The sequence below is a fragment of the Leopardus geoffroyi genome, chromosome B3 (assembly GCF_018350155.1).
Source record: "Leopardus geoffroyi isolate Oge1 chromosome B3, O.geoffroyi_Oge1_pat1.0, whole genome shotgun sequence".
In the NCBI taxonomy this organism is placed as follows: domain Eukaryota; kingdom Metazoa; phylum Chordata; class Mammalia; order Carnivora; family Felidae; genus Leopardus; species Leopardus geoffroyi.
Genome location: NC_059337.1, coordinates 59,020,974 through 59,044,710, shown reverse-complemented (window position 1 = coordinate 59,044,710; position 23,737 = coordinate 59,020,974). Strand labels below are relative to the sequence as shown.

The window sequence follows — 23,737 nt, the reverse complement described above, 5'->3', positions numbered from 1 at the left end:
GCATATACATATAGAAAGAGCAAGGACTAGAGAAAAGGAATAAACCCTAAGCTGTTATAAAGAATTCTAGAAAAATGCCAAGAATTAAACTCGGTGTTTTCAAATTTCAAACAAAAAAATCTGAGCTTCTTCGTATTTACCAGTAGCTCTGTGTTTTAACATAACCCTTTTCACAATAATTAGTCCTTTCTGTCAACTTGGCCAGTATTGGAACCTATTTCACTCAATCAATTATATACACTGACTCTTCTCAGCTTTAGGAAATAGCAGTCTCTTGGCTTATATTTTCTCGGGCAATAGGACCACTGGGATCTCTGTCCTGACACACGGATAGGGCAGTTACACCCCTCTTTGCTGCTATCTTACCTTCATTGTGAAGAAAAAGCTCCTTTATTTGTTTGTTAAGAAAAGACAGTGTAAGATTAAGCAATTGTTCTGAAAAGTGTTTGCTTTGGGTTTCAGAATCACTTTCTCTAATTGCTGAGCAAAGTAAATCCAAGGCTGGTGTCAGCTTTTCCACATCTGAGAAAGAACCAAAGAAATTAACATGAACACCAGTATTCTTCTAATAAAACTAACATAATCAAAAATATGTTAAAATTTTTTAGGAACATAACAGATATATGTCTATTGGACTACCTGATATAGAGAATAGTGCAGTATGAATGGATACTATGAAAGACACATAATACAAATATATTTATTTTTATTTGAGAGAGAGGGAGTGCATGCGTGCACTCATGCAGCAGAGGAAGGATGGGGGATGGGGGGGCAAGGAGATAGATGGGGGGGAGAGAGAGGGAGGGAGAGAGAGAAAAGAATGAATCCTAAGCGGGCTTCACACCCAGCTTAGAATTCAACTCAGGGCTCAATCCCACAACGCTGGGATCATGAGCTGAGCCAAAATCAAGAGTTGGATGCTCAGCCTACTAAGCCACCCAGGCACCCCACAAATATATTTTATTTGAAATAAAAATTCTTCCACAGCTCAACAGGTAACTTGGAAACAAGCTTGTTTGACTGTATTACTGAGCAAAAACAAAGCTGAAGCACAAACACCCTTCTGTTTTGACATGTATTTGGAGATAGGTAGGAAGACACTACTTATTTTAAGAACTGACCTTCCCTTAAGGCCTGGTCATGGAAGTGTAAACAATGTAAATGAATCCACCATTATCAGTTGTCATATCGTATCTATGTCATTCTGAGATCACACATATACCAGCCAGTATACTAGGGAAGGGTTGCTATATCACAGTTACATTTGAGTTCTTGGCAGGCAGGAATGAGAAAAGGAATCTGCAACAAATTATACACCCTATTTAGAATAAATCAGTAGCATTCCCTTAAATAACAGGTTACAAGAGAAAGATATTGCCTGGAACGTTATCCTTTTTCACTTTGGTTCATTTTTAGTTTTTGTTTGTCATTTACATAGTTGTCTGATTCATCTGCTTACAGTATAATCCCGCCACAAAGTATTAAAACACAAGATAACTATTATTCCTTCAACATCTGCATTTTTCAAGTTTTATACCCTACTACATCCCTATTATGTCCACAGTTCTTGAACAAAAAACAGTAAGTGGGTAAAACTCGTCTAAACACACAGATGTTAGGGTGTCTGGGTGGCTCAGTGGGTTAAACATCCAACTTTGGCTCAGGTCATGATCTTGCAGTCCATAAGTTTGAGCCCTGCATCGGGCTCTGTGCTGACAGCTCAGAGCCTGGAGCCTGCTTCAGATCCTGTGTCTCCCTGTCTCTCTGCCCCTTCCCCACTCATGCTCTGTCTCTGGGTCTCAAAAAATGAATAAATTTTTAAAAATAAAAAAATGCAGATATCTAGAACTGTATAATGGTGGTAGAGGGGAAGGAGATAATGAGGGAGGAGAAAAACACATTCATGTGCCAATACATTAATGTGCAGGGAATGTGGTTCAACTCTTTGCACTTAAAAACAACTTCCCCCAGGGAAGCTGATTATAATGGTATTTCCAGGAAAACTTCCTTTGCCCCCAGAAAAGGATCTGAAAAGCCCAATCCAAACTTTTGAACACTACATTTATGAGATGCAGTAAATGATGATCAAAGCAGTCAGAGAGAGAAGGATAAACATGTCTTCCATTCAGCTAGTTTGTAGCATAGCCTCTGTGGCTGCTGGTGGATCAGTAAAAACCACTCAAGTACCGAAAGTGCTTTGAAGGATAGGGGTAGAAAAGTACCGAGCATATTACCTTTCTTTATCAGTAACAGGGCTTCCTGGCTAGGAAAATTTTCTAAACGGTAAAATGACTCCAGGATAGATCTCCTTCTCCATCATTAAATGTGGCAGAATTAAAAAAAAATTTTTTTTTACAAGTAGATATAGTGAAAACAAAATTAAAAGGCAGAGAACACAAAAGGATGAAGACGATGCTATAGGTTCAACAGTACTCTTTAAGGTTAGAAACCTGCTAACTTTGAAAGCCCTAGCAAAATACCACTTTAAAATTTTTAATTTTTATTCTTAAATAATCTCTGTATTCAACACAGGGCTCCAACTCACAACTGCAAGATCGAGAGTTGTAGGCTCTACTGACTGAGCCAGCCGGGCACCCCAAAACACCACTCTTGTTTAGAAATCACTTATTCATCATATGATCACATGTTGAATCCTTTCTCTCCACATACTGAAAACTCCTACATTCGGCCTTTAAGCATTCCTCATTTCTTTGCCACTCTTGTAGCTGAGTATCTTGTTCCAGTAGATTTTGGTGTAGGTAACTGGAAGCTGTTGGCACAAGGCCTTGAATGTGGTGTTTGAAACTGTTTGATAGTTTTCACTAATTGCGGTATGATAATTACTTTCTGCATGCTCAATGACTTGGCAATCTGGACTTCATTTGAAACGATTACTGAATCCTATACATCTTTATGACTAGCCAACTGAACATTGTCATCTTAATAATAGTGAAAATGATTTTTTTAATTTTTTAAACTTTTTAAAGTTTATTTTGAGAGAGAGAGAGAGAGAGAAAGAGAAAGCAGGGGGAGGGACAGAGAGACGGAGAGAATCCCAAGCATGCTCCCTACCATCAGCACAGAGCCTGATGCAGGGCTCAAACCCACAAACTGTGAGATCAGGACTGGGGCCAAAATCAAGAGTTGGATGCTTAACTGAATGAACCACCCAGGCACCCCGTGAACCTGAATCTTAAGTACTCCAACCACCTGGGCTGTAGGTGGTGTGATGGTGAACTTCCACTCTGATCTCTACCATTCCAGAAGTTTTTAGGCTGAAACTGATGGCTTCAATGCATACACTAATGGTCTGTTGCCTGTCTATAGTTTTAGCATAAATCATACAGAAGCCACTGGAATAAAGATCTTTCACACTGGCCCTTAAAGCACTGTCACATGGTTCTGTCCAAGACTTCAGACTTCCATCTACATCCTCTGGCTGGGGGTCACTTGCTTCTTTCCATAAATGATCAGACTTAAAATTTTGTTTCTTGGATCTAAAAATCTGCTATTACCCAGGTGACTGTTCTGTAATGAAGACCCAATCTTCTACCTTCTATCTTCACAGGTGTGAACTGACGCGTGTTATTCTAGGCAAATGCATGTGCTACCACTTCCCTGAGGAGATGATCAATTAAGTAGTAGCCAGACATTGTTGAACACCTCATTAAATTCCCCTGGGGGTGCATGAGTGATGGATTTAGCAGCTATGCGTACCTTCTCCTCATCCGACACCCAATCCTCGAAGTTGGGCATCTTGGGCTGCTTGGACAAGCAAAAATCAAGGCCAGTATCCTCCTCTCAAAAAGTTCACAAAAATTTTATGAAGTCTTACCTGCAAACGTTAGTGATTCTACTTACTATTAGTCATTGTTTACTGGTATTAGTAACCACCATTTTACTGACCACCTATGCTATATCTTAAGTATCAGGCTTGGTGTTTTATAAGTGCTATCTCATTTTTTTTTTCATTTTCAACAATGCTGAGAGGTAGGTGCTGTAGCCGTTTTCCCATAGATGAGGAAACTGAGGTTGAGAGGGATTAAAATAATTTGCCCATGCTAATTTGGTAAGTAAATGGCAGAGCCAAAATTTGAACTTCAGCCTGTTTCCAAAACCATTCTCTTAAACATGCAGGTGAAAGCAGGAAGTGCAGGCTCCTGAAGCCTCCATTTGCCAGCTGCCCTAATAAAGGGATTCCTGTTTATCTCAGCATTGGCCCCACCTGCAGAATTGCATGAGAATGATGAGAAACCTAAGATTGCCTTTGAGACAGCTGGTAAGCTATCTCCATGCTGGTTTCCAGACTCATCCCCACCATTTAGGGCAGAGCAGTGCAGGCGAGAGGGGAAGGAGGACGAATCACTAACCAAGACCAAATAGTAGAAGTGAATAATGACCAGACAATTCCTGAGGGAATTCCACTTACCAAAAACCAGGCCTTTTTCTATAAATTCAAGCAGACTTAAAAAAAGAAATCAGATGGGTGCCTGGATGGCTCAGTTGGTTAAGCGTCCAATTTTGACTCAGTTCATGATTTTCCTGCTTGTTTTGTTCAAGCCCCACGTTGGGCTCTTGCTGACTGCTCAGAGCCTGGAGCCTGCTTCAAATTCTGTCCCTGTCTCTCTACCCCTCCCCTGCTCACACTCTCTCTTTCTCTCAAAATTAAACATTAAAAATTGGAAAAAAAAAAAAAAGAAATTGGAGTATTAAAAAAAAAAACAACTTAGCAATGCAAAAGGAAAGGGCAAACTGGGCAAGCAAGATGAAAGAAAATGTTTTTTAAAAAAGAAAATTTCGAATCCACAGTGTCAGTGAGAACACTACATTGATGGGAAAAAAGCAGGCTGTTGTTTTCTCCATGTAACTAGAGTACAAGTTGATAAAACTTTTCTGGGGGACAATTTCTCAAAGCATTTAAGAATATAAATCATGTGTCTCTTTGACCTGGAAATTTCACATCTACACATTTATCCTAGTAATTGTACATATGTGAAATTATACACACACACACACACACACACACACACACAGCATTTATAGCACACTACCAACAATAGTAAAAATTGGAATCAATCTAAATGTCTAATAGGAATATGGTTGGGAAAATTATGGCATAGCCCACAGAATGAAATTCTATGCCACCACAATTAAAAGGGGATCTATTAACAAGAAAGAGATCTATACCAGCAAGAGACAAAAAAAAAAAAAAAAAAAAAAAAGATTATAAAACTGTAAGTGTAAGGAAAAACATACTTTATTTCCCTGTACCTCTAAGGAGAGGATGTGCATGGCTACCTGGTTGAAGAATAACAACTAGGTTTCCTGTTTATTAAACACGAAAGCCAAATCTTGAAAAGAAGTGTTGGTAAAGCAGCAAATAAGCAGAAGAGTTAAGCTGAAAAATTTATATATAACAAGTCTCAATCCATAACTCAGGCATCACTAAATATCTCAGACAGTTGCAAGAGTGAGCAATTTTGCAAATGAATTTTGTTCTCTTTTGAATGAAATTCTCTTGAATTTGAAAGGCCACTTCTTCCTTGTATACTAAAAATACAAAGCATAGTACAGGATATGAACAATAAACAACCCACTTAGAATGAGAACATTTACAGATTCTTACAAGTCTCTCAAGATTCCACGAAATACATAAAATGTCATGATTGACTTTTGGCAAGTCAGTCACCAAAAAGCACAATAATTTGAAAATGACTAAAAAGGTAAAATGATAAATACAAATGCAGAAGACTTTTCTACTTACTTTTTAAATATAAATGAGATGGAAAATGATCCAACTGGTCAGGTACAGAAGATTTTGAGGATGGATTCAAAAGATTTTCTTTGCTCTTCAAAAAGAAATCTACTGTGTCCAGCTGACGATTTTCTATCCCAGCCTGAAACAGGAGAAAATCGGGAAAAGTTACAATAGGAAAAAATTAAGGATATAGATTTTTTTTTTTAACTTTATAACTTAACGTACTGAGACTGCAAGAGACACAAGGCCCTCTACCCTGCAGCAGTACCCCGGTTCTGGTGAGGATTCTGACAATGACTAATCATGCAAACTGCCCAAGTCTCCAACTTCGCCGAACATCAGTTTCTGCTTTGGTAGAAACAGGAGGTTAGATTAGAAAACACTTCCAGCTCTACCATCTGTAATTCTAATTCCATTCAAAGCCAGGTTCTTGGGGACTATTATTACAGTTAATTTACAGTCCATTTGAATTAAAATGTTAAAGCATTTTATGATATAAACTTTATGATATAAAGTTTACTGAAAAAGCAGGCTAAAGACAGACTCCCAGGGCGCCTGGATGGCTCAGTTGGTTGAGGGTTCAACTCTTGATTTCAGCTCAGGCCATGATCCCAGGGTGATGCGATCAAGCCCCATGTCGGGCCCTGCCCTGAGCATGGAGCCTGCTTAAGATATTCTCTCTCTCTCTCTCTCTCTCTCTCTCCCCCTTTGTCCCTCTCCTCTGCTCATGCTCTCTTTATAAAAATAAAAAGATTTTTTTACTAAAAAAATAAAAACAGATTCCCATTTCTGATAAGGCATATTAAGGAAACTTTCCATACAGTACACTTAAAAATCACAGATTAAAACACACACACACACACACACACACACACACACACACACACACACTTAAATGCTCAGTTGAACTGCAAACAAAAAAATTTTCCCGGGATAACAATGAGGGGAAAGACAAATCCAGAAAACTGAATGCTCTAAAACCAACTGCTGTCTGAAAGATTCTGCAAATTTCTTTTTCTTTTTTTTCTCGCTAGTGTGCTTTTTCTTTTTTTCTTTTTCAATGTTTATTTATTTTTGAGAAAGAGAGAGAGCATATGCACAGCAGAGGCAGAGAAAGAATGGGAGACACAGAATCTGAAGCAGGCTGTAGGCTCTGAGCTGTCAGCACAGAGCCCAACGTGGGGCTTGAACTCACAAACTGAGATCATGACCTGAGCCAAAGTCAGACATTTAACCAACTAAGCCACCCAGGCACCCCAATTCTGCAAATTTCTAACAGCCTAAAGCAGGGATTGGACAACTAAGACCCACCAACCAAATTTAGCCCTTGCCAGTTTTTGTAACTAAAGTTTTATGGGAACATAGGCACATCCATTCACCCATTCATTTACATATTGTCAATGGCTACAAATGGCACCTCTGAGTAGTTGCAATAGAATCCTACCGGCAAACCCTAAAATACTTGCTATCTGGCTCTCTGCAGAAAGTTTGCCACTCTTACCCTAAAGCACTGTGCTTAAGAATGACCCAGAGTAGGGGCGCCTGGGTGGCGCAGTCGGTTGAGCGTCCGACTTCAGCCAGGTCACGATCTCGCGGTCCGTGAGTTCGAGCCCCGCGTCGGGCTCTGGGCTGATGGCTCAGAGCCTGGAGCCTGTTTCCGATTCTGTGTCTCCCTCTCTCTCTGCCCCTCCCCCGTTCATGCTCTGTCTCTCTCTGTCCCAAAAATAAATAAACGTTGAAAAAAAATTTAAAAAAAAAAAAAAAAAAAAGAATGACCCAGAGTAAATTGCTAAACCCTACCCGCAGAGTTTCTGATTCATTGAGTCTGGGGTAGGGCTTGAAAATTTGCACTTCAATAAATCCCTAGGTGATGGTGATGCTGTTAGTCTGCAGACTAACTTTGAAGTTCTGGGTGTAACAGACCAGGCAGGTTGAGTGAGAGGTATTGGTAGAAGTTACACATCCAGGAAAAGAGGATAAACCTAGGGCTCATGACACTCTCCAAAAGTGGATGGACTAGAAAAACAAGTGCCTCCAAAGAGAGACCATAAAAAACTGTCTTTGGTCTGGGTGGTGGGAGGGAAAACTGAATTGTGTATGATTAAATAAGAGAATATTCTTGTTCTTAGAAGATATACGCCAAAGAACTTAAAAAGTTACAAAGTTAGTAACTTTTAAATAGTTTGGCAAAAATAAAAAGTACACAACCAGTCAAGACATATGTGGCAAAATGTTAACAGCTGGTGAATGATGAAGGGTAAATGGATGCTCATTTTACTATTTTTTTCAATTTTTCTGTAAATTTGAAAATTCTCTAAATAACATATTTTAAAACAATGACCAAATAGTAATTCTAGAAATAAAAAAATAAAAATTGAAATTAGATACGCGAAGGATGTGTTTAGAACAGATTAGACACAGCTGAAAAGAAAATTGGTGAGCTGGGAGATATAAAGAAATTATCCACAATGTAATAAACACTCATAAAGGTAAAAGAGAAATTGAGGAAAGTATGCAAATTATAATTACTTTTGATTGAACTACCACTGTGATGTCACAGGAAGAAATTATCCACAATGTAATAAACACTCATAAAGGTAAAAGAGAAATTGAGGAAAGTATGCAAATTATAATTACTTTTGATTGAACTACCACTGTGATGTCACAGGATGTGGGGGTAAAATGCACATTCAATGTTCAAGTACATGGAACAGTTATGCAAACTGAGTACTTACTAGGCTAGAAAGGAAGTCTCAACAAATTTTAAAGAATTGGTATCAATCAGATAGACCAGTATTTTTCCAATTAAAGACTATGATTCATTAGTGAGACATAAAATCGGTCAAACTGCAGAACACTAAAAACAAAAAGATCATAAAAGTAGCCTGAAGGGAGAAAAATAAACTATCCTCAAAGAAACTGATTTTTCAATGACAATGGAATCTAGAATATAGGAGAAAGTGATCAGGAATGTTGTGAAGGAAAACTGCCTACCTAGAATTCCACACCTTCCAAAAATGACAGCAAAACAGATGTTATTAGTTAGATAAAAATGGAGAATTCAGCACCAGTCAGATCCTCACTAAAAGAGATTCTTAATGATACACTCTAGGCAGAGTGAAGGCCTAAAATGGGAGAAGAAATGAAGAGCAAAGAAAATATATCTTTTCTGTGCAAAAAGAGAACTTTGAAGGGCACCTGGTTGGTGCAGTCAGTTAAGCTTCTGACTTCAGCTCAGGGCATGATCTCACGGTTTTTGAGTTCGAGCCCCTTGTTGGGCTCTGTGCGGACAGCTCAGAGCCTGGAGCCTGCTTCAGATTCTGCGTCTCCCTCTTTCTCTGTTCCTTCCCCTCTCATGCTCGTTCTCTCTCTCTCTCTCTCAAAAACAAATAAACATTAAAAAAAATTTTTTTTTAAAGAAATGAACCTAAATACATAATAATGATGTCTACTTTGGTTTAAAAAAAAGTAAAAACAGTAGTAACTTAAGTAGGGAGAAAAAGTAAATAAAATTAAAGCATTCAATGGACCTGTATTATCAAGAAAGGTAAAGTTACTAACTTTAGTTTTGATCATGTAAATATGTACATTTCCTAGAATATCCACTAAAAGAACATAAACTTAATATTTAATATCCAAACTACTAGAGGTCACAGGAGCTTCTACAGTGCTAGTGATGTTCTATCTTTTGAACTTGGTGGTGGTTACAAGACTTTTTGCTTTGTAATTATTTGTTAAACTGTACGTGTATTTTGTATACTTTTTTATACATGTTATATTCCACAATAAAAGTAAAATTGATTAATGTAGTTTATTACAGTAAATGAAAGGGGATGACTCATATGATTATATTAAGAGATTCAGAACAAGTATTCAATAAAATTTCAATACCCATTCATGATTTAAAACACAAAACAACACCTGGGGTGCCTGGGTGGCTTAGTCAGTTAAACGTCCAACTCTTGGTTTCAACTCAGGTCATGATCTCATGGTTTGGTGGATTTCAGCCCTGTGTCCAGCTCTACACTATCAGTGCAAAGATTCTCTGTCTCCCTCTCTCGCTGCACCCCCCAACTCATGCTGTCTCAGTCTCTCTCAAAATAAACTTAAAAAAAAAAACTCATAGGAAAAAAAGAAAAGTCAATCTTATAAAGGTTTTCTTGATATACATGAGTGTGCACAGACTCATGTATATCAATATGGATAGATATTACAGGTATTCTTTTTTAAAATCAGGAATAAATAAGGATGCCCACTGTTACTTCTGAGTGATACTATGCTAGAGGTCCCAGCAACAAAATAAGGAAAAAAAGTTAGAAGAATAAGGATTTGAAGAGAAGAAACAAAACTGTATTATTCTGATGTTATTGTAGCTAAGTATATAAAAAGTTCAGGGGCGCCTGGGTGGCGCAGTCGGTTAAGCGTCCGACTTCAGCCAGGTCACGATCTCGCAGTCCGTGAGTTCGAGCCCCGCGTCGGGCTCTGGGCTGATGGCTCAGAGCCTGGAGCCTGTTTCCGATTCTGTGTCTCCTCTCTCTCTGACCCTCCCCCATTCATGCTCTGTCTCTCTCTGTCCCAAAAATAAATAAACGTTAAAAAAAAAAAAATTAAAAAAAAAAAAAAAAAAAAAAAAAAAAGTTCAATAAAATCTAACAAATAAATTATTAGGATAAGAAAACTTAGCAAATTCACTGGATACAAAACTCAGTATCTACCAATTAAGAAATGAGAAGATATGAACAGACATTTTTCCAAAGAAGACATACAGATGGCTAACAGTCACATGAAAAGATGCTCTACACCACTCATCAGGGAAATACAAATCAAACCCACAATGAGATACCACCTCACACCTGTCAGAATGGCTAACATTAACAACACAGGAAACAACATCTGTTGTTGTTGGCAAGGATGTGGAGAAAGGGGAACCTTCTTACACTGTAGGTGGGAATGCAAACTGGTGCAGCCACTCTGGAGAATAGTATGGAGGTTCCTCAAAAAGTTAAAAATAGAGCTACCCTACAACCCAGCAATTACACTATTTACCCAAAGGATACAAAAATACAGATTTGAAAGGGCACATGCACCCCACTGTTTATAGCAGCATCATCAACAATAGCCAAACTACGGAAAGAGCCCAAATGTCCACTAACTGATGAATGGATAAAGAAGATGTGGCGCATACACACACACACACACACACACACACACACACACACACACACAATGGAGTATTACTCAGCAATCAAAAAGAATGAAATCTTGCCATTTGCAACTATGTGGATGGAGCTACAGTGTATTATGCTAAGCAAAATAAGTCAGAGAAAGACAATACCAAGATTTCACTCTTATGTGGAACTTAAGAAACAAAATACATGAACATACAGGAAGGGGGAGGGAAGAGGAAAGAGGGAAACAAACCACAAGAGACTCTAACAATAGAACACAAACTGAGGGTTGATGGAGGGAAGTGAGTGGGAATGGGTTAAATGGGTGATGGGTATTAAGGAGGGCACTTGCTGGGATGCGCACTGGGTGTTATACCTAAGTGATGAATCACTAAATTCTACACCAGAAACCAACTTTACCATATATGTTAACATATAAATAAAAAGATTTAAATAAAAACTTGAAAAAAACCACTATATTAATGAAAATTATGGAAATCTCTGCACTCTCACCTATTTCCTGTAAGTCATGGAAATTGGAAACGTATTGATTTTCCCCAAGTAACATAAAAGGTACAGAAATAAAGAAAAATTAACATATAAAAGCTCAATGTATTTCTTTATACTGGTAACAAAATATAACTTAAAAATATACCATTTACAATATCAATATATAAAAGTTTTCAAATACATGTAAAGATATACTACATTTAAACATACAGTATTTACATATGTATACACATATATTTAAATATAAATACATCCAAACCAAAAATAAAGCTAACAAAAGATGTCAAGCTCTTAATGGAAAAGTTGCACAAATGATAATGTTTCATTGAAAGACATTAATGAAGACATGAAAAAATGGGAAAAGAGACTATGTTTATGGATAGGAATATTAAATATCCTAAAGATGTCAATTCTTCCCAACTTGGTATACAGATTTAACCTAATTCTCATAAAAATCTTAACAGTTTTTCATGAAACTTGACAAGCTGATCCTAACAGATGGAAGAGGGTTAAGGGAGAAAGAATAATGAATACATCCTGAAAAATAATAAAGTGAGGGATTTACAATTAAGACTGGGTAGAATTGGCCCCGGATAGGCAAAGACCAATGTAACAAAATAGACCCCAGAAACAAACTCATGCATATATGGAGACCTGACACACAGAGATTTTGGGTAGTGGTAAAAGGAAGGAGTTTAGAAAAAAAATGGTTCTGAGACAAATTGCTATCAATACACAGGGGGTAGAAATAGGTCCCTACCTCACACCATGAATAAATCAAGTTCCAAATGATAAAGGACTTAAATGTGAAAATCATAATTTTAACACTTAGGAAAAAATACAAAAACATCTTTATGACTTCAGGATAGGAGAAGGCACAAATTACATGCAAAAAAGACTGATTAATAAAAATACACTAAAATTTAGAACTACATTAAAGACTCCACACAGGGGCGCCTGGGTGGCTCAGTCGGTTAAGCGTCCGACTTTGGCTCAGGTCATGATCTCGCGGTCCGTGAGTTCGAGCCCCGTGTCGGGCTCTGTGCTGACAGCTCAGAGCCTGGAGCCTGTTTCAGATTCTGTGTCTCCCTCTTCCTCTGACCCTCCCCTGTTCATGCTCTCTGTCTCAAAAATAAATAAATGTTAAAAAAAAAAATTGTTTTAAAAAAAAGACCTCACACAGAACATAAAAAGTCAAGCCACACATTAGAATATGTTCACCCCACTTAGAAAAAAATATTAGTATCTAGAATATATCCAACAAACTACAAACCAGTAAGAAAAAGACAAACGCCCCAAGAGACAATAGGCAAAAGACTTGAACAGTCACTTTACAAAAGAAATCCAAATGTCATGTATTTATCAACCTGAATCATCAGGGAAATGCAAATTAAAACCCATTGTAATACCAGGTTGGCAAAATTTGAAAAATCTAGAAATGCCAAGGGTTGGAAAAGACATACAACGAGAACTAACATACATTGCTGGTGAGAACATAAACTGATAAACCAACTTTGGAAAACTAGAGTGTTTACTTAGTAAAGTTAAAGATGCACATGTCCCACGACCCAGCATTTCTACTACCACCACGGAGAAACTCTTGCACATGCGCTACAGTAGATGTGTACTGCTTATAGTGACTTGTCCATAATAGCAAACAACTGGAAAAAACCTAAAGGTGGATAAGTAAAGATGTATTGATACAATGGGATCCTATATGGGAGTGAAACTGAATAAATTACAGTTATACAAATTAACACTGGATGAATCACAAAATATTATGTTTATGTTTAGTGTTAAAAAACAGTCCGAAAAGAATATATACCATGGTACCACTATATGCAAAATTCAACAATAGCCATAACTAAATAGCATTATTTGAAGATACATTTATGTGGAGTAAGATAAAGAAAAGCAAGGGCATGGTTAAAATTTTCAGAATGGTAGTTAACTCTGACACTGAGTGAGGTAAGAGAATAGGATGGAGAGGGGCACACATTCAAGAATGTTAATCCAGTTCTTGCTGGGATGGTGGGTACAAGATATTTGCTTTATTATTGTTGTTGTTATCACTAAAATCATATATATTTACTCACTTGTATATGGAGTGAGACTAAGGCCAAAACAATGCTTCATTTACCTTGCAATCCTTTATTATATGTTTCTAGGAATTTATCCATTTCTTCCAGAGTGCTCAATTTGTTGGCATATGATTTTTCATAATATTCTCTTATAACTGTCTGTATCTCTGTGGTGTTAGTTGTGATCTCTTACATACCATGCAATCCTAATTCAAGTCACACATAGGCATGAACACTATATAAGGACAGAGGCTCAGCAGTCATGCTGCCTAGGTTCAAATCCTGGCTAACTATCGCCATTCATGTAATATCGGAAAACACTATTCACGTATATCTGAATTAGATTTCCTAACCTGTCTGTGTTCCCTCATGAATAAAATGGGATTAATAACAGTATTTACCTTCAGGGTTGATAAGAATATTAATGAAATTACACATTATTAACATTAATATTTAAGAAAAATAACCACAAGGAAATAAGTATGATTACTTCTGGATAATGGATTTATAGGTGACAAATTTTCTTTTTTTCCCCATTACTCAAATTTTCTCAATGATATTTTGCAGTGTATAAAAATAAGTTCTTCAACAAATGGTGCTGGAAGAAATGAGTATCCACATACAAAAGAATGAAACTGAATCCCTTGCTAATACAAAAATTAATCACAATGCATCACAGACCTAAACGTAAGAGCTAAAACGATAAAACTCTTGTAAAACCCCATTGCCTCAGTTTAGGCAATGATTTCTTAGATATGAACCAAAAGCACTAGAGATTAAAAAAAGTAAATTGACTATCAAAATTCAAAACATTTGTATTTCAAAGGACATCATCGAGAAGGTAAAAAGAAAACCCACAGAATGGGAGAAAATATTTGAAAGTCATCAGATTCTAGTACCCAGAAAATATAAAGAAATTTTAGAACTCAACGACAGAAAAAAATTTTAAAATGGACAAAGCTTTAAATAGACATTTCTCCAAAGACATATACAAATGGACAATAAGCAAATGAAAACATGTTCAGCATCATTACTCATTGGGAAAATGCAAATCAAAACCACAATGAGGAGTCCCTGGCTAGCTCAGTAGGTAGAGCATGTGACTCTCAATTTTGGGGTCATGGATTCAAGCCCCACAGTGAGCATAGAGCTTACTTAAAAAAAAAAAAACACACACACACAATGACTTAATTTTGACTTTACAACTACTAGGATGGTTATAATAAAAGGTGAACAATAACAAGTGTTGGTGAGGATGTGGAGCTCTTGGAACCCTCGTCACACACTGCTGGTGGGAATGTAAAATAGTGCAGCTGCTGTGAAAAACAATTTTGCGGTTCAAAAAGTTAAATGACCCAGTAATTCCACTGCTAGGTGTATATCCAAGAGAAATGAAAACATATGACACAAAACTTGTACACCAGTGTTCACAGGATTACTTACAATAGCCAAAAAGTGGAAACAACCCAATGTCCATCAACTGATGAATGGATAAACAAAATGTGGTACATCCATTTAATGGAATATTATTCAGCCATACAAAAGAAGAAGTACTGATATATGCTACAACATTGATGACCCTTGAAAATATGCTATGTGAAAGAAGCCAGTCATAAAAGGCTACATATTTTATATTTCCATGTATAGGAAATGTCCAGAATAGGCAAATCCAGAGACAGAAGGCGTTATCAGTGTTTGGGACTTAGCAGCCATGAGAACTGGTAAATGACTGCTAATGGATACAGAGTTTCTTTTTGAAGTAATGAAAATGTTTGGAATTACCTAACAGTGATAGTTGTACAACCCTGAATACACTAAAAATCAGTGGACTGTACTCCTTAGATGGGTGAATTTTATGGTATGTGTGTTATACTTTAATAAAGCTGTCATTAAAAATACAAACTCACATACAACATTATTAACTTTTAGGGTCTGTGTGATCTACAGAAAAGTACCTTGACTTTGATTCTAGCTCCAGTTCTTGTTAGTATTGCTATGGGCCACTCACTCAACCATTCTGAGCCTAAGGTTTTTCATCTGTAAAATGAAATGAATAAAAACTATCCAGGGGTACCCGGGTGGCTCAGTTTAGTCCCGGACTCTGATTTCGGTTCAGGTCATGATCTCTCAGTTCGTGAGTTCAAGTCCCACACTGGGCTCCATGCTTACAGCGCAGAGCCTGGTTAGGATTCTCTCCCCTCCTCCTCTGGTGTCTGTCTCTCTCTCTCTCTCTCTCTCTCAAAATAAATAATAAACTTACAAAAAAAAAAAAAAAAAAAGACTATCCAAATCATCTCATGTTATTTTAAGACAAAACTAGATAATGCATATAAAAAAGTGTGAACTACAAAATGCTATACAAATTTTTCAGGTTATGTTGCTTCCATAGTTTGATTAGAAGAGTAGGGACCATAAGGTAGAAATAAAAGGTCACTTTTGTTTGTGATTCCCATAGCTTGCTTTTACTTCATTTAGTCTTACCATCTTATTGTTGCCTCCATTTTTTGCAACTTTTTTTTAGTTTTTACTATAATTTTTTATCTTTTAAGACCAAAAAGGGTAAACAGAATTCCTAAGCAGAATTAGTGTATTGAAATAACCAGAACTAAGCAAATGGTTGGGTAAAGACTATAGCTCTTTTTGCTGCTAGGTTAAATGAATTCTCCCAAATCTTCAGTCAAGTAAGAGTCTATGACAGAAAATAATCAAGCAAAGTCATGTAGGCATTTAATATTGTTACCTCCAGTGCATGGATGGGGATTGAGCATCTCCCCCAACCATTGAGATGGCAAAGAGAGTCCACAGTACTGGCACTTCCATGGATCATTAGTCTATTTAAAAACTCCTCCTGAGTCAATCCAAACAAAATCAGAGAGAGTCCATTTTCTGCAGGAAAAATAAAAGTTACCTTAAATAAATTAAGGTATTTATTACCTTATTATGGTATTACCTAATTACCTTATTACCTAATTAAGGTATTTATTACCTTATTTATTACCTTATTATATATTACCTCTAACTATGCAATACTTCAGTGCTATAATTACAAATATATCTATTTGGCACCAGGTACTACTATGACCATGATTAATCCATCAAGATTTTTTAATGTTTTTAAAAAAGAGTTTTATTTTTTCAACAATGGGCCACAGGGCAAATTCTCGTAAGAACAACACATCCTACGAAATAATACTAAATCTCACTTTTCTCCTTTACATTATCCACACAATCAATGCCTGGAATTTTTAACTATTTACAGAGATGTCATATATCCGATTCACTAAGGTAAAACCAATAGCACGCTCTTGACACACAGAAATATAGGATTTCCAAATCTGGGGTATTAAAAAAAAAACACACATAGTTCAACTGCATCACTCAATAGCTTTGTAGGAGGTTATGGCATAACTGCTGACTGAGAAATACCAAACGGGTAGTGAGACAAGTACAAGAAAAAACTAACAAGAAAACAGCCCATCTAAGAGAACCAAAATTCAGCCTCAACCCATAAATTACTACGGAGGAATGCAGGGCTAGTGTTGCCAGATCTAATAATTTTTCAATAACAGCTAGAAATCCTCTAACTTTATATGTTTATAATACAGTCTTCTTTAAAAGCCTAGATAGTGCAAGCCCAATAGAATGAATCTGTGGTGCACATATATATGGCCCAGAAGCAGCCAGCTTACTACTGTTTTTTGCACAGACAAGTCAAGAGGAGACTCTCTGGGATAAAACCAACCTTTACTACTCTGACACTTCTCTGACTTTAGCGTCAGAGCATTGAGCTGAGCAAAAATAACCTTAATTAGAAATCAAATAGATGAGACAACAGTACCAAGAGTAACACCAAGTTTCCCCATGAAAGACTACCACTTAGAGGACAGTGTAGGCACTAACATCACCCGAGCAGAAGTAAAATATGTTAAGAAAGCACACCTCTCAGGGCGCCTGGGTGGCTCAGTCGGTTGAGCGTCCAACTTCGGCTCAGGTCATAATCTCGTAGTTCATGGGTTCAAGCCCCACATCGGACTCTGTGCTGACAGCTCAGAGCCTGGAGCCTGCTTCAGATTCTGTTTCCCACTCTCTCTGCCCCTCCCCCACTCATGCTCACTCGCTCTCTCTCAAAAACAAATAAACATTAAAAAATTTTTTAAAAAAAGAAAGCAAGCACACCTCTTAGCAATGGGTTTCAACCTAACACGAGTTATTCTCACCTGTCAAAACAAGGCAGAGTTGCTGGTCTCCACAACTGTCTATAGGAATACACTTTTGGCCAAGGGAAAAGCACTGCAGGCCCTGGGTCTCCAAATCCCAAAGGACAATGGTGCAGCCCGTCCTTTCCACTGCCCAAGTAAACAGTGCACTGAATCCTGTCACAGACATACATTTAAGCTCAATAGGTTCCTCTTGTTCATGAATGTGCATTATTTTCCATGATCTTCCTGGATCCCTGGTCTTGGCGTGATCTTTCTGTGGAAAATTATACTGGTTGTGCATTATGTCTGGTGGAATGAAGGCCCAGCCTGGCATACTGGTACTGGGGTTACCAGATTCAGGAGACTCCAAATGCAAAATATTCTGGAACCACGGAGCACAATAGGAAACCTCCAGGTGGGAACTCTTTATTGTTTCATTCAATGATGATAGCTGGGCTTTCCAAGACCTGGAAGATAGTGTAGAACTCACACCTGTTACAGTGAAAGGCACTACATAAAACACTATATCATGAAGAAGATGCATTTAAAAAAAAGTGTTTACTTCTGTAAAGCCCTTTAGTAAAAAGGTAGAGTATGACCAAAAAAAAAAAAAAAAAAAAAAGGAATAAAGTAAACCCAAGAGGGAAGTTTCTGTACCTATCAACTTGAAAGGAAAACTTGGTCAGTTTCATGTTGTAGTCAGAATTAACAGGATCATCTTCATCTATCCCCTTAGGGCCTTCAACAGGCATGTCTTCTTGAGTTCTTTTACATAGTAGGTGTCCTGGGTGTTGCCTACATTTTAAAATGATAGCCATGGTCAACAATGATGATTGAATCCAAATCTGTGTTACTACTGTTAAATATTGAGGGGAAGGGGGTGTCACATAGAAGGAACAGTATAGACAGGTTTTTTGAACAGGACTCCTTCTCTCCATTGTTTATAGCAGAATGATAAAGTCAGCCCTAAGAATTTGACCCATTTGTAACCATGTGTGGTAATGGGAAGTTAACTAGATTTATTGTGGTGCTCACTTCACAACATATACATATATTGAATCATTATGTTGTACACCTGAAACTAATACAATGTTGCGTGCCGATTATCTCTCAATCAAGAAAAAAGAATTGGACATTTATGGGCAGTTAGCTTTATAAAGAAATAAGAACACTTATCTATGATAATGCAGATGTTGTGATTAAAACTTTAAAACATTTATTTTTGAGAGAGAGAGAGAAAGAGAGAGAGACAGAGAGCGAGGGGGGAGGGGCAGAGGGAGAAGGAGACACAGAATCTGAAGCAGGCTCCAGGCTCTGAGCTGTCGGCACAGAGCCCAACATGGGGCTTGAGCCCAGAAGCCATGAAGACATTTAACTGAGTCACCCAAGTGCCCATAAAACTTTATATAAACTAAGCCTTTCAAAAACTCTATGAGGTAAACATACCCCCATTTTATAGATATGGAAACAAAGGCCCAGAGAAACAGTGGAGCTGTAACCAGGTCAATGTGACCATAAAGCCCAGGCTTTTAACCGTTCACAATACTGTCACCACAAAGTAAGATTTAGGCTGAGATCAGGGGAATGCATACCAACTAGAAAGACAAAATGTAAGTGCAGGTGTAGGTGGAAGAGTATTTGCAGAAAGAGGGTTTTTCTTTTTGTTTTGAGAAACAAAAAAAAGGCAAAGGTAGCTAAAGCATAGTGAATGAGAAGCAAGGTGGCCTGAGATGAGACTGGAGAGGTTGGCAGGAGACAGATGGTGCAAGACTCTATGGGCTAGTAAGGATTTTTAGTTTTATCTCGTGGGGTAGGGAAGCTAAGTAAGGGTTTTAAATAAGAAAAGCAGTATGATCAGATATAGAAGAGTAGCTGGGGGAGAAAGAGTGGCACTTAAACCTTGAACACTTACACTGCTATTAACCCTTTCAACAATTTGAAGATAATATGTTAACATACATGTATCAAGGATTGATTTTTAAAAAGCTAGAAAAGGCAGGGGACAGGGAGAAAAGATGATGCATGGAGAAGGCAGTTTCCCATCCCCCCAAATGAAAGGTGGATACCTTGTCCCCAGGTGTTAGTATCTGGCTGTTTCTCTGAGAAGATATGCGTTTTAACACATCACTCTGGCTACTTTACAGAGCATGAAGTTGATGGGGTAAGAGCAGACATGGGGAGACCAATTACAAACCATTACCTTACCTTAGTTCAGGTAAGTGATGACAGTGACATGGGTGAGAATGATAACAGAGGAGTTTAGAGTAGTAGACAGATTCAAGAAACACTTAGGAGGTATAATGATTAGGATCTGGTGACTAATTAGATATGGATCTAATGCTTAAAAGAGTTTGGAGGGGCACCTGGGTGGTTCAGTTGGTTAAGCGTCCGACTCTTGATTTCAGCTCAGGTCATGATCTAATGGTTCGTGGGTTAGAGCCCCACATCGGGCTCTGTGCTAGCAGTGTGGAGCCTGCTTGAGATTCTCTGTCTCTCCCCTCACCCTCTCTCTTTTCCCCTGCTCATGTTCTCTCTCTCAAAAACGAAACTAAAAAAAAAAAAAAAAAAAAAAAAAAGAGGTTGGAGAAATAAAAAAGAAAGCAAATGGAAAATGGTCCCTGAGAAGGAAGGAAAAAAATGGGATCTGGAGCACAGAGCACAGAGGCCTTCATGGAAGGAGGGGAATCTGTTTTAATAGGAGGGAAGATGAGGAGATGGGCACAGGAAAGTAGGTTTGTAGCTAAATGTGAGAAACTGAGGGAGTTCTCATTAGATGGATTCTACTTCCACTATAGAGTAGGAGACAAAGTTACCTAAGAAGACTTGGGGATAAAGAGATGAGCAGAGGTTTGGGGAAAATGGAGGTTTAAAAACACTGTTATAAAAAAAACGGGCTCATGAAAAATCATTGTAAAATTTCCAGACAATACTGAGAGACCAGTTGAAGGCAGCAAATGTGAACTCACAGTGGTATCAATTTTCCTTTGTGGTTTTCTCACAAGTGTCTGGTTGCTTGGAGGCAGGGACAGAGAAGGCAGAGTGAAAAAGAAAAAAAAAAAAAAAAAGAAAAAAAAAAAGATTTTGTCATACCAAGTGCTACCACAGAGAGGAGCAAGAGTTCAGGGCACATACAAAAAAAAGTGATTGAAATGATGAGTCACAGAATCTATGCTGAGAAGGGAAAGGAGTGGGAGGGAGTAAAGACAGGAGGAGGCTAGAGAGTGAAAAAGTCAACGAACTGGAAATTCCAATGAGGTCAGAGGACAAGTAAAGTGGGGGTACTTGAGTAAGTGACACAGAAAATTTGAGAAGCTGTGGTCAGGGAGTGAGAAGTGCAGGTAGTGATTTGAGGGAGGAACGGTTTCAAACAAAGACAAAGCCAGGGTAAGAGTATTGGAAGAAAAGTCACTGACAATGAACTGAAAGAACAGACCCTGAGTTTGGGTCTTCAAGTTGCTTACAAACTCTACAGAAAACATGAAAAAATTAGAGAAATAATACAAGACTACATAACTTAGTGCTAAACTGTAGTTCAAAGCAAAAGTGCTACAGAAGTCCACAGAGGAGAAAAATTATAAAATGAATATAAAATTACAAGTTGAAGGGGTTTTAGTAAGCAAAGGCTTCATGAGAGAGGTAGATCTCAAAGGATAAAATGAAAAGGAGAAACTGACATTCTGTATCAGGGGGAAAGAAGAGCTAGAACTAGGAGTCAGGAGAGATAAAAACACTTTTAAACTTCAGAGCACAGGGGCGTCTGACTCTTGACATCAGCTCAGGTCATGACCTCACGGTTGTGAACTAGAGCCCCAAGACAGGCTCTGAGCTGACAGCATGGAGCTTGCTTGGGATTCTCTTTCTCCCTCTCTCTCTGCCCCTCCCCTACTCACACTCTTTCTCTCTCTCAAAATAAATAAATAAACTTTAAAGTAAAATAAAATAAAAAATAAACTTCAGAGCACACTTAGAAAATAAAATATGCAGAAAAACTGAGAGCTTTCCTCCTAAGGTCAGGAACAAAACAGGGATGTCCACTCTTGCCAATGTTATTCAACATAGTATTGAAGTCTTAGCCTCAGCAATCAGACAACACAAAGAAATAAAAGGTATCCAAATCAGGCAGGAGGAGGTCAAACTTCCACTCTTTGCAGATGACATGATACTCTATACGGAAAATTCAAAACATTCTACCAAAAAACTGCTAGAACTGATCCATGAATTCAGCAAAGTGGCAGGATATAAAATCAATGCACAGAAATTGGTTGCATTCCTATATACCAATAATGAAGTGACAGAGAAATCAAGGAATCGATCCCATTTACAATTGCACCAAAACCATAAAATACCTAGGAATAAACCTAACTAAAGAGGTAAAAAATCTATACACTGAAAACTATAGAAAGCATATGAAAGAAATTGAAGAAGACACCAAAAAATGGAAAAAGATTCCATGCTCCTGAATAGGAAGAACAAATATTGTTAAAATGTTAATACTACCCAAAGCAATCTACACATTCAATGCAATACCTTTCAAAATAACACCAGCATTCTTCACAGAACTAGAACAAACAATCCTAAAATTTGCATGGAACCAGAAAAACCCTGAATAGTCAAAGCTCTTGAAAAAGAAAACCAAAGCAGGAGGCATCACAATCCTGGACTTCAAACTGTATTACAAAGCTGTAATCATCAAGACAGTATGGTACTGGCACAAAAACAGACACTCAGATCAATGGAACACAATAGAGAACCCAGAAACAGACCCACAAACGTATAGCCAACCAATCTTTGACAAAGCAGGAAAGAATATCCAATGGAATAAAGACAGTCTCTTCAGCAGGTGGTGCTGAGAAAACTGGATAGCGACATGCAGAAGAATGAACCTGGACCACTTTCTTACACCATACACAAAAATAAACTCAAAATGGATGAAAGACCTCAATGTAAGACAGGAACCCATCAAAATCCTCGAGGAGAAAGCAGGCAAAAACCTCTTTGCCCTTGGCTGCAGCAACTTCTTACTCAACACATCTCCAAAGGCAAAGGACACAAAAGCAAAATGAACTATTGGGACCTCATCAAAATAAAAGGCTTCTAAACAGCAAAGGAAACAATCAGCAAAACTAAAAGGCAACTGACAGAATGGGAGAAGATATTTGCAAACGACATATCAGATAAAGGGTTAGTATCCAAAATCTATAAAGAATTTATCAAACTCAACACCCAAAAAACAAATCATCCGGTGAAGAAATGGGCAAAAGACATGAATAGACACTTGTCTTCTTTAGAGAAGTGGCTAACATTAACAACTCAGGCAACAACAGATGTTGACGAGGATGCGGATAAAGAGGGTCTCTTTTGCACTGCTGGTGGGAATGCAAACTAGTGCAGCCACTCTGGAAAACAGTATAAAGCTTCCTCAAAAAATTAAAAATAGAACTACCCTACAACTCAGCAATTGCACAACTAGGTATTTATCCAAGGGATATGGGTATGCTGTTTCAAAGGGGCACATGCACCCCAATGTTTATAGCAGCACTATCAACAAGAGCTAAAGTATGGCAAGAGCCCAATGTCCATCAATGGATGAATGGATAAAGAAGATGTGGTGTACACACACACACACACACACACACAATGGAGTATTACTTGGCAATCAAAAAGAATGGAATCCTGCAATTTGCAACTACGTGGATAGAACTAGAGGGTATTATGCTAAGCGAAATCAGTCAGTCAGAGAAAGACAAATATCGTATGACTTCACTCATATGAGGGCTTTAAGATACAAAACAGATGAACATCAGGTAAGGGAAGCAAAAATAATATAAAAACAGGGAGGGGACAAAAACATAAGAGATTCTTAAATATGGAGAACAGAGGGTTACTGGAGGGGTTGTGGAGGCAGGATGGGCTAAATGGGTAAGGGGCATTAAGGAATCCACTCCTGAAATCATCGTTGCACTATATGCTAACTAACTTGGATGTAAATTTAAAAAAATAAAAATTTAAAAAAATATGCAG

General features: G+C 37.8%; 1 protein-coding gene and 1 pseudogene across 2 annotated transcripts in view; both read right to left on the bottom strand.

The window, feature by feature from the left end:
- Positions 1-23,737, bottom strand: part of SPG11 (SPG11 vesicle trafficking associated, spatacsin) — an 86,702-nt gene that overhangs the window by 54,855 nt on the left and 8,110 nt on the right. For both annotated transcript variants that reach the window (XM_045449891.1, XM_045449892.1), the window contains 5 exons: positions 18,374-18,511; positions 17,735-18,183; positions 16,258-16,403; positions 5,765-5,897; positions 367-522 (listed from right to left, as the gene is read on the bottom strand). In XM_045449891.1, coding sequence (XP_045305847.1) covers positions 367-522; positions 5,765-5,897; positions 16,258-16,403; positions 17,735-18,183; positions 18,374-18,511 — 1,022 coding nt within the window. The remainder of the gene's footprint in view (positions 1-366; positions 523-5,764; positions 5,898-16,257; positions 16,404-17,734; positions 18,184-18,373; positions 18,512-23,737) is intronic.
- On the bottom strand, positions 1,745-4,516 carry LOC123583098 (annotated as a pseudogene).